This window comes from Cryptomeria japonica, chromosome 3, assembly GCF_030272615.1.
Source record: "Cryptomeria japonica chromosome 3, Sugi_1.0, whole genome shotgun sequence".
Lineage (NCBI taxonomy): Eukaryota > Viridiplantae > Streptophyta > Pinopsida > Cupressales > Cupressaceae > Cryptomeria > Cryptomeria japonica.
In genome coordinates this window covers 874,691,722-874,703,394 of record NC_081407.1, presented here as the reverse complement: position 1 = coordinate 874,703,394, position 11,673 = coordinate 874,691,722, and the positions used below count along the sequence as shown (strand labels likewise).

The following is an 11,673-nucleotide window of genomic DNA, read 5'->3' as shown; positions in this document are numbered from 1 at the left end:
ATTAAAACTATCAATCTTGATGTTTTTTAGAACTTATTGATTATAGATATTTTCTATTTTTGCTTCTTGTGTTTTTTTATGTTTTTAAATTTCTCATATTTAAAATTATGATTAAAATTAACTTTCACACTTAAGTTTGGGTTATAAAAATTAATGTTTATTTTTAATCTCAAGAAAACGTTGTGTATTTTCCTCTCTTGCACTCTTTCATGGCCTTAACAATCAGAAACACACACTTCTTCCCAAATTTATTTATAGGAGGCGTATCTAGGGATTTCATCATCCTTTAGGATGACCTCAACCACATGTTTTGATGGGATATAGAAAGGGTATATAATATAATTCACTAAAAAAAATAGCAACTTGAAAACAAAATGTAACTAACTAAATTCAAAATAAACAAACTAGGCACCTAACTATCTAGGAATAACCAAAACAACATGCAATGTATTAGGAAAATAGGTATCAACACTCCTTTTGAATACTTAATGAAGAATTAATTTTGTTGATTATTCCTCAAATTTGTGGACTAGTAGACTCAAATATTGGAAAAGATACCCTAGTATAAAGATACCCTAGTATAAAGATTGTATATATATATATATATATATATATATGAATCTTCTTTGAGTAGATTAGTCAAATTTTATGAACTAACATCATTAAATTCACATGTATACTCCCTCGATTTGTTTTCTTGCTAGTGTGGAGTGATGCATGACCTTGGACAACAACATCATGAAATGGAGGACCTCCTTCATGGTCAACTTGATCCATGTCATGTATTTCTTCCTATAGAAATATCTTATCTTCACCTTGTTAATTGAAACTAGCTATATTAGCATGGAACTCATCATTGTTTGGATAAAAAGTATAATATAACTAATCTTCCTTTAAAAAAAATTATTATCATCAACGTTGTCATGGCTATTTCTCTTTGAAAAATTGGTTTGAAGGTCACTCGATTTGTACTCAAGAAGATTTTTGTTATCCCAATATCATCTACAATTCAAAAAAAATTCTCTTTGTTTGTCGAAGATAATAGACTAATGATTTTATGTTGAAAACCTCCATTTCAACTCTCTTGTCACCATAAAACTCCAACAAATAACTTCCCATGAATACATCATTAAATTTGATCTAGATAAATTAATCATATAATCACTCTTTCTTCCTAATTTTGATTATGCAAAATAATAAACCCATTCTCAACTTATTCTTTATATTCATAACGATTATCCTTAAATATTAAATCATCTAATAATATTGTAATGTTATATGATATTTTCTCTTTATATTTTTCAATCATATCCATTGAGGTAAGAAGTCTTGAGAACTTGAACTGATTGCCATATGATTGTTAATCAAACCAAGTACACTTGCTCATGATTTTCTAGGGCTACACTATAATTAGCATCACTACAAAGACTTAGAATATTGTAAATTTGATCGTATTAACATCCATCATATTCCTTTCATAATTGTCATCAGGAAATGTAGGCACAATTTGCTATTATTCATTCCATCATCAGGAAGAGTATGAAAATCTTACGTTGGACTCAGCTTATCGAAAACCGCATTCATTTTTAGTAGTAGAATATTAATTACTCATATCATGCCGACAGGTTTTCTTGTCCTCATACAGATATCACACTCCTTGAAGTCTTTGAAGATCACAAGTGGGAATGTATACCTAGTTCGTGGTGAGGTGGGATCGGCAGCCAAAAAATGTTTTCATACCATGACAGTATTCATCTATCTTTGTGGGAACAGATATTTCTTCTCGTAGAATATCACCGGCAACTTTTGTTGATAAAAGGTTCTGCCTAGTCAACTTGACGAATAATTGTGATTTTAGGCGTCCGCCGTTTTCCGTCTATAAAAATAAGCAATCCGCTTTGTTTAAAAGAAGGTGGACTGTTCATTATCATGGCCCTCAGCGGAACGACCATTTTATACAGTCTGAATGAGGTTTGTTTCTGATATTCTACCTTCAATCTTGTATTGTCTTGGTGACTTTTAATTTCAATTTCAATCTGTAGATTTTGTTTCGAATTGGAAACATTGGAGATTCCACATTTTCCTTTGCGAATGGAGTAAAGCCTGGCAAACAGTTTTCACTAGAATTTATGTTACAAAACACACCTTGTAACGTAAACTATTGAAATTATCAAATACTCTTGGGCTCAATTGCATAATAAACTTAATTGCTTGATCGACTGGTTTGTTTGTGTGTTTTTTTTCCTTTTCAAAAGATTTCTCCGAGCCTACGTTGTGGCCAAGAACGATAAGATGTAATTGGAGGAATTCAAGAAAAAATAAATGATAGCAGAGAATCCTCCGCAAATGATATAAGAGATAGATAGATCTGATCACTCTCCATTCTTCTCCAAGCCTTGTCGACTTGCTCGGATACTCCTACATGATTATGACAAACTTATAATTTCTGTTTGTTCTCTCGTGTTAAGATGTTTTAAAATAAGTCACCATCAATATCTCAACTATTATAACTTGTAAATAACCTAAAATAATCTTAAATAAATTAAAAGCTAGAAGAAATAATAAAAATAGATTTAAAAATAAACATTCATAATTATAGTAAACTAAAAAAAGCTAATTAATTAGACTCAAAGGAAAAATGGATAAATTAGACAACTAACTAATGCAGACTAACCAAAATTATTTGCAAAGGCTAGTCAAAATTATGAATTTATCCTTGGATTCTTATAACTATAATCTAGGTACCTAAGTGCATATTTAACGCATAAATAATAAAAAAGTAACAATTAAGGTAACTCGACACAATCATAATTAATCCATACACATATCATCTTAGCACAATAATCGTAGTTAAATTGATCATTATCATAACTTACTATTAAAAAGGTCTTGGGTATAACCTAGTTTATTGTGTCATGCATTGAAATTTTATATTTACCATCATTCGATATGATATTCAATGCTATCTCATCTTTAAGAGGTCTCAATTCATGTTGTATCATTCCTCATACCTCATGTCAAGAAAATTTATTCATTAGTAACTTGCATTACAACATTTATAAATGAACTCATTAATCATATCATTGTAATTCTAAAATATATGATATATTTTATCTTCCCTAAAATCAACAAATGTTTGATACAAAAAGTAATGTTTACTCCCCCAACTAAATCAATATGGTCAATAATGAGTGTATCTGGTGTAGGAGCACCTAACACAAAGGCACAAAAGGAGTCTATAAGAAGATAAAAATCAATTCATAAGTATATTCAATTACATTTTCATTTGTAATGTCATTTTGAGTCAATATGAATCAATATGTAAGGCTAAAAGAGCCCATTGTGATGAGTTGTCCAAGTTGTCCTAATAAGGTCTTGAATTAGTCATTTGGTAAAATCTGTATAAAATAACCTTTAAGGGGTAAAATTGTGACAAATATACATTATTATTCCATCCTAATATGTTTTGAAGGTTATTTTGAAGGTTTAAAGTCATTTGAGTCAAAAGTTGTAAAAGTTGTAAAATGCAACTTTTCAAAAGTTGTAAAAAGACCAAAATGGGAAGTTGTATGGTCATAAGAGGAAGTTGGGTAGTTGTAACTTCCATGTGAAGATGAAAAGGCTATAAAACCTCTGTAATGGTCATTCATAAGTGTGTGTAAAAGTTGGAGAAGGAATTGGAAAGCATTGGAAACATTTTGGTATCATATTTTCATTGTTTCAATCTCTTGTTTTGTGGTCTTGAAAGTTTTCCTCTTGTTTCCAGGCCTTGTACGGCCATGTATAGCCTGGAAACAAGTGTATTTATATCATGATAGATTAATATATTGAATAATCTTTCCATTGCTTTTGGTTTGAGTTGATTTAATGCATTTTTGAGAAAGTTATGAGAGTTTTGGTGAAAACCGTTTGGAACTACCCAAAACCCTGATTCACGGCGACCAGTTTTGGAAAACTCATCATAACTTTGGATTTAACTGTTGAATCTTTATATAACTTGGAGAAAATTTTTACAACTAGAATTTATAGAATCAGATCGGAGAGATTGTCCTATGATTAATATTTGAAGGGTTATTAATGATTGTTCATGACTGTAATTTCATGACCAAAATAGAGTCAATTTCATAGTTTGGGAAAATTCTTGATTTTAATTTGCAAGAAATGAATAGATGAAGGGTTTAAATGATTCAAATTTAATACATAATATATTGATATACAATCATGATGGATTGATATCTATGGAGAAGATTTGATAATGATTATTTGATTGATGATTTTGTTGGGAATTATATGACAATGCCTCTAACATGTTGGAAGATTTGTGTTGATGATTGAACTTCACGAATGATTTGAGGTTCTTGGTTGGATTATCATGATGCTCTACATTAGTATCTCACTAAGCATTTGTGCTATTAAAGTAATTTCAAACAACACATTTCTAGTCTTGTCCTTCAAGGACACAAATTCATTTTTAATTTTCATTGTAGTACAATATTCATACCAAAAAGAAATTGTGACAATCCATCTTAAGATGTGGATCAATAGATTTCTTCTTGTAGGAAAGTCTTATCTTCATTTTGTTAAATAAGATTGTCTATATTAACATGAAACACATCATTATTTGTACTAAAAATATAATATAATCAATCCCATTGAGCAATAGGTTATCAACAACATCCAACATCCGCATGACAATTTCCCTTTGAAATATTTTTGATTATGGTAAAAACAGGTTTTGAAGGGACCCAAAACCCTTTACAACTGGTCATAACCAAGATAAAACATGAAGACCATTATAGAAAAAAACAAAATGCTACCAAAGAATAAAAACAGAGAACAAGGCTGCCCAACGCCAACAAAAAACCTACAAAAAGGCAGACATGGACCGAAGAAGATTTAGCCAAAGTCTTTAAACTCTCGGTGACCTCTACCTCCAATTGATTCATATTTTGATCAACTTTCTTGAAATCCTGGATCTCCTACAAAGGTCTTTCTACCTTCCTCTTTAGATTAGGCTAAGTTCTCTTGCTAGGATCCAATGTCTCTTCATTGTCTTTTTCCTTCTCAAGATCCAGCTCCACCACCAAGCTGCCTTGGTAAACTTTTTCCATATTCATAACCATGGTGTTCATACTCTCAGCTATGGTATTGATAACACTATGACTATGAGACATGATCAAATGGAGAATCTTTTATGCATTTAATTTTCTTCTCAAAGGCTGCAATCTTATTCTCATAGTCCTTTTTCAAAGTATCTAGAGCTTAAAGCTTTTTGGTGAGGCATTGAATAACTAAAATGTTTTCTTCCTCGGTCTAGTGAGCATTTCCTTCAGTGCCATGTCTGCCAGGAGAGCCCTCACTGCCAATGTCCAACATTTCCACTTTGCTGCTAATAGCCCTCTGTTTTATGTTGAGGTTCTTTATCTCATGAAATTCCCACTTCATGATGTGAAAAGTGTCCATTGCCCCATTTCTTGCAATTGCTAAAATGTCATTGGGGTACTCCTCATCCAAGATCAAAAGGAGAGAATCTGGGTTCAAGTGAAGGGGAAAACGAGGCCTATTCTTCCTGTCCGTGGAAGGGTAAGAATTGAATAAGTGCAGGGGAGACTTGGAAATTTATTTAGAATTATCCACTGAGGGAGCCTCAGAGTCAAGAGCTTTACCCTTTGACAGAGGGCAACCCTTAGACTTCTTTCTAACTTTCTTAGTTCCAGGGCTAGAAGGAAGGACAATCTCTTGGTCTTTAACCTTCCCCTTCCCAGCATGAGAGGGATTAACTGGCTTGACTCTGATTTTATTTTTCTCCGGAGGGACAAAGCAATCATCCTCCATGTCCATTTTTCAATCATCATCATTGGAATTGTGAGTATCTGACTCCATATCCTCCAAGATGGAAATGAGTTGGGAGTTGGTCTTGGCAGATTTAGCTTTAAAATGCTCATGGATTAAAACTAGCAAACCCTCATGAAGAATTGTATTTTTTGTAGGGTTATCTTTATGCTTAGAAATACTTTCATTGAGGGAAGCCAAGGGATAGGAAACCCTAACCTAGTGTCTGAAATGATTTAGCAGAACAAAATGGTGTTTGAAAACCCTCAAGAATTGACCATCCATCACGACATATTCCATAATCACCTTTATCACCTCCTTCCATATCGACTTGATCATATCCACGTCATAACAACTTTTATTTTTCTTTACCAATAATTTCTTCTCTTTGTCAGTTTTAGGGAATTTCTTCAACACCAATTCAAAGTATTTTCTCTCTCTGTAAAACTTGAGACCCTGAGCGGGGAGACCAGTGATTTCCGCAATTAAGTTCATATCCACCACCACAGTCTTCCCAAATAGATTAATTTTACCATCATTCCATCCTATAGCAAATATTTTAGTCACTTTTGGATCCCATCCGTGCAATTTCTCAATGTAGGGCGTAAAATTCCCCTTCTCCAGAATTATCCAAATGGTTTGGTTAGCCCTTATCCCTTCATAGTCCACAGGATCAACACAACGCCTTTCTCCTCCCATCTGAACATAAGCAGAGTTCTCAAGAACATAGTGGGGAAGCAAAGATAAAAACCAAACAGAGTCCCCAAGACCAGAGTGGTTTTGTAGAAAAAAAAGGCAAGTAAAAAGCCAAACAAGCTTACAAGTTACCTAGAAAATGTGTGAGGAATAATGAAACAAACGACCTCTTAGCTCGCCACCACAGCCACCATGAACAGTAATTATGGCTCTATCTATCATGGAGATTAGCAACGAGATGGGATATCTCCACGTATCCCATGTGATCTATCGTATCCAAGAAGGAATCTGACATCATTCTCCAAGTTGTCTTCTATAGTCCATGTCATCCATCCCTTAGCGATCACCCCCTTATTGGCGAAGAAGTCTGCCACCATGTTGGATTTCCTATAAGAATGGGAGATAAAACGTTCATCAAAAGAGAGGATTATTTCTTTTGATAAATTAATCCAACTTTGAATATTCCATGAGGCCTTATTGTTCCCCTTAAGACATTGGATGATATTTTTTGAATCTCCTTCAATCCAAACTTTTTAACCATTAATTTGACGAGCTAACAGTAAGGTCTGATAGGCCCTGATGGATTCAGCAAGGTGGTTGGTCTGGTTACCCAAGGGGAATGCCACCGCTGAAATGAACCTGCCATTCTCATCTCTAATCAATCCCCCACACCCAGCTGGCCTAGGATTTCCTTTGGCTGCCCCGTATTTCCCTTTGAAATATTAGTTCAAAGCTCAATCACTTAATTTGTTCTTGAAAAATTCTATGCTATTCTAGTATCCTCTACAATTTTAGAATCTTTACCATTTATTGGTATGAGATACTATATAGTTAATTTTGCATACCTTATCATCATGAAAATCCACCTTTATTTTTTTGAATAGATACATTATCAAATTTAACTACAACTTAATTACACACTTACTCTTTATTGCTGATTTTGATTATCCAAAATGATAGATCCATCCTTAACTTATAGTGCATTGTATTCATCATATTTTCTTTGAATATTATATCATCTAATAATATTTTTCTTAAAGATTACATCATCTAATAATGTTGTAATGTCATGACACTTTCATATCTTTCTTACATATCCATTAAGATAAGAAATCTTAAAATCTTAAAAAAATAAGACTTTGAAATAATTGTTATATAATTTCTAATCATGAAAACTACACTCAATCTTTATTTTCTAAGCCACGCTATGGTTAGCATCGTACACAAGACTAAGGAATCATGTAAATTTGGTAACATTAGCATATATCATCCATCATATTCCCTTCATAATTGTCATCAAGAAAATATAGGTACAAATTGTCATAATTAATTCTATCATCAAGAAGAGTATCAAAATCGTCTCTCGGGCTCATCATATCAAGAAAGCCCTACACGTTTTATTATGCTGATATAATTCACAACCACTGCAGACTTTGGAGCTTACGAGTGGGAATGCATCGAGCGTGGTGAGATGGAAGCGGCGGCCAGAAATGTTTTCATACAATGACAGTACTCATCTGTCTTTGTGTGAACGGAGATTTCTTCTCCTAGAGTTTCACCGGCAACCGGCAACTTTTTTTATAAAATATTCTACTTAGTCAACTTGGAGATAATCATGTTTTGAGGCTACCGCCGTTCTCCCTAGCTGTCTATAAAATTAAACAATCAGGAATTTCAAAGAGAAACGTGAGCTTTGAATTTTGCATTTAGTAGCGAAAGGCATATGCTGAGTTGTTTCCCTGAAATTCTCTCGAAGGTCGTGATAGAATAGGTTTTGGATGGAAACAGAAAAGGCAAGATACTCGACCTCATTTTTTGTTCTTCTCATGTGGTTCGAAATTTGGTGTATCAAATTCAGTGATAAATGGATATGTTTGAGTTCTTGAAATATTTTTCTGTTTTCATTAGTTATATTGTGTTACTCATTCTTGTTTTTAAGTATATGCAGATGAATTGCAACGGAATTGGGAAGCCATGGGCAAGTCCATGTGCCGCTTGTAAGATTCTGAGAAGAAGGTGTGGTGAGAAATGCATACTTGCTCCCTACTTTCCACCCAACAATCCACACAAGTTTTCTACCGCACACCATGTTTTCGGAGCAAGTAACATAATCAAGATGCTTAAGGTTTGATATGCAAATAAAATCACTGCAATTTTTATAGAAGATCTTAGACAGAGAATCTGTTTCATCGTGTATCCTATTTTGGTTACATCATTCTATGTTTTTGTTAAGGTAGCAGCCAGTTGTATATTCTTAATGGAAGAGTGGTTTGAGTGAAACAGGGTATTCCAACCGACCGAAGAGCTGATGCAATAAGTAGCATGGTGTATGAAGCGAATGCACGGGTGAGAGATCCTATTTATGGATGCGCAGGGACTGTATGTCAGCTGCAGTACCAAATTTCACAGCTACAATCTCAATTAGCAGCAGCACAGGGAGAGCTGATGGCCCTCCATACCCACCATGCTAATATTCTATCCTCAGTTTCACTGTGTTACACATCGAAAGAAGATGCAGAACCCACTGAAAGTGACCCACAATATAACGAAAACAATGAATACAACATCGATGAATTATTCTCAGATTAAATGGAGTGCCTTGTGCTGTGGGAACCACGCTCGATATAGATGCCAAAGATTGTTATTTCTCATAGAAAGCGCAATCCATAGTTATTTTCTGATAGGAAGAGTATGGCATAACACAGTTTTGTAGGAGCTTAATCAACATACTTGTGCATTCGAGACTCTGGTGAAAGTTTATTCGAGTGCTGCGAGGTTTTTGGGCTCATGGTTTGAAATTTGGTTTCTTCTAGTCTGAGTGTTGTCATGGCGGTTCGTGTTCCTGTCGCTTCAATTTTCAGTGGCGTATGGATTCCCACTTGACAAGATTATTTCGACCTGCTTTCTCTTCTTTCTGCGTCTTGTATCCGCGTATTGGTCCTCAAGTTCGGCTGCACTTTTCAAGAATAGGACATTATAGTTTACCTTGCTATTCACTTTGTGTATTGAAGATCTTCTATGCTTGTATATGTCAATATATACTAGCGGTGGTGGTCTTGTGATGTGTGGAATGTCTCGTATAAAAATTAACGTATTTAACTGCCCATCTAAATGTAAGTGTCTACATCTTATAAATAATAAGTAGAAAACTACGCATAATTGATTGGGTGGGCCACGCTACGGATGCCGCGATTCTTCATCAGCCTTGCATGTCTGCCCATGCGTGTGCATGTGCTTTCTCTTTCTGAGTTCAAATGGAGGGTTTGGGAAGAGACACGGGTCGTCCTTTTCCTTCTTCCTTCAAAGAGGCTATTCAAACTAATAATGCACCGATTTCTGTGGACAATTCTGCAACCTGCTCTAATGTCGATTTTTGAAATTGGAGATCAAAAATAGATTTGCTTTGCATTCAATAAATTGATCACAAAAATCTTTAAATACATAGAATTTATGAAGAGATAAGCGTCTCTTGCATGAGACATGACTGGAGCTAAATAGAGTGTGATTGAATATATGGAAGAGACACGTGAAAGTAATTCAAAGAAATCTACTGATCTCCCTCACCATCCTAATGGGTATTTGTGAAAAAGTCATGTGAGACCGATTGTGGTTATCAATCCTAAGATCAATGCAAAGGATGTTCTGTATTATTCTTAGCATGCATTGATTCCCAAATTCATGGGAATACAAGCTTCTCTTCCCTTTCTATAAAATTGGGCACATTGTACTTAGCAGTCAGAGGGTGATACGGAAGTGATTATAGTGCAAATATTTTCTATGTTGTGGTCTTCTCATGCATAGCTGATGAGGAGAGGGCTTTTGAGGGTAGACTATACTTTCATAATCAAGCTAGCCTTTTTATCAAACCTTGGAGTTTGGGGTTTGATTCTAATGATGAGCTTCCTTCCTAGATTCATGTTTGGGTTTGTCTTCTGCATCTTCAAAATCAAGTTTTGGCGATCTAATATTCTACATTCTATTGTTGTTCTTCTTGGCAAACATTTGGGTCCTTTTCATTATATGCTCAAATGTAAGGCACCTTCTTATGCTCATATCTACGTTGGGATTGATCTTAATAATCCTTTGCTAAAATCTATTGAGATTAGATTGGGAAATTGACAACAAATTCAATAGTTGGACTATGATCACCTTCAAAGGAATTATCCAAAGAAGCCTTTTGATGCTCCTCACCTTTGTCATAAGTCTTCCAAGGATAAAAAAATTGTGAAAGGAAAACAACTATTTTCTCTTAAGCATAGAGATCATAATGAGTTTATCCTTTTCAAATCTCAGAATAAAGGTAAAAATCTATTTCAGCAAAACAAGGCTTGCCTAAAGGTGTCTCTACTAATAGATTCGATGTGCTAGACTCTTTTGATGATATGGATTTGAATGTCCCAAATTTGGTCTCCTCTAAAGATGTTACTGAGCCCTCTCATGACAATCTGATTTCTTCTAGTGTTCTTATCGCTCTAGGATTTGATAATCCTCTTACCGTATCCACTCCCATGGATAGAGCTATCAATGAATTTGTTGCTTGTTTAGATGTTGGCTTTTCTAATTTAGCAATTGTACCATTTGGAGATCCTAATTATATCTTGCCAGTTGTCTCTATGATTAATAAAACAAATGAGAAAATAAAAAAAATGTTCTCCTCTTCTAGGTCTTCAACAAAAGAATCTCATAAAAGCTACCTTGTAGAAAGGTAGTAGAGATGGTATGAAACGTACTCAAAAGAAAGTGCAGCTGGTAGGTGAAACCTTTGTGTAATCGGGCACTATCTTTCCTTTGGACTCACATTTTACTATATCTTATTACTATTAATTTTTGAATAAATATAACTAATATGGTCTTGGATTGGACATGTTTACTCTCTTTTGTTAATTAGAGCATAATGTGAAAGAAGAATTTTTTTCCATTTTCTTTATGTTTTGCTAATTACCCTTGAATATATCAATATTTGAGTTATTTAAGGATGCTAAGACTTGGTGATCTAAAACTTGGGTGAAGTAATCCCTTGTAGGAGGGAATAACTTCATTTTCTTATGTTGATGTGTAAAAGAACACATCAATAGCATCATTACAAGGTGACATTGGATAATAGTGATAAAAAAGTTACTCATTCATTCAAGGTTTACATGGAGG

The 11,673-nt window shown here is 34.2% G+C and overlaps 1 protein-coding gene across 1 annotated transcript; it reads left to right on the top strand.

Annotated features, from left to right (window-relative positions):
- Positions 1-6,720: 6,720 nt before the first annotated feature.
- On the top strand, positions 6,721-9,117 carry LOC131076445 (LOB domain-containing protein 1-like). The gene is made up of 4 exons (XM_058013629.2): positions 6,721-6,727; positions 7,959-8,020; positions 8,477-8,653; positions 8,812-9,117. Exons 1-4 carry the CDS (start codon positions 6,721-6,723, stop codon positions 9,115-9,117), a joined length of 552 nt encoding a protein of 183 aa, XP_057869612.2.
- The last annotated feature ends 2,556 nt before the right edge of the window (positions 9,118-11,673 follow it).

Coding starts and splice junctions, on each gene's coding strand:
- LOC131076445 (XM_058013629.2), top strand. Junction 8,021..8,476: donor TGGAAGCGGCGGCCAGAAAT/GTTTTCATACAA, acceptor AAGTATATGCAG/ATGAATTGCAACGGAATTGG. Junction 8,654..8,811: donor ACATAATCAAGATGCTTAAG/GTTTGATATGCA, acceptor TGAGTGAAACAG/GGTATTCCAACCGACCGAAG.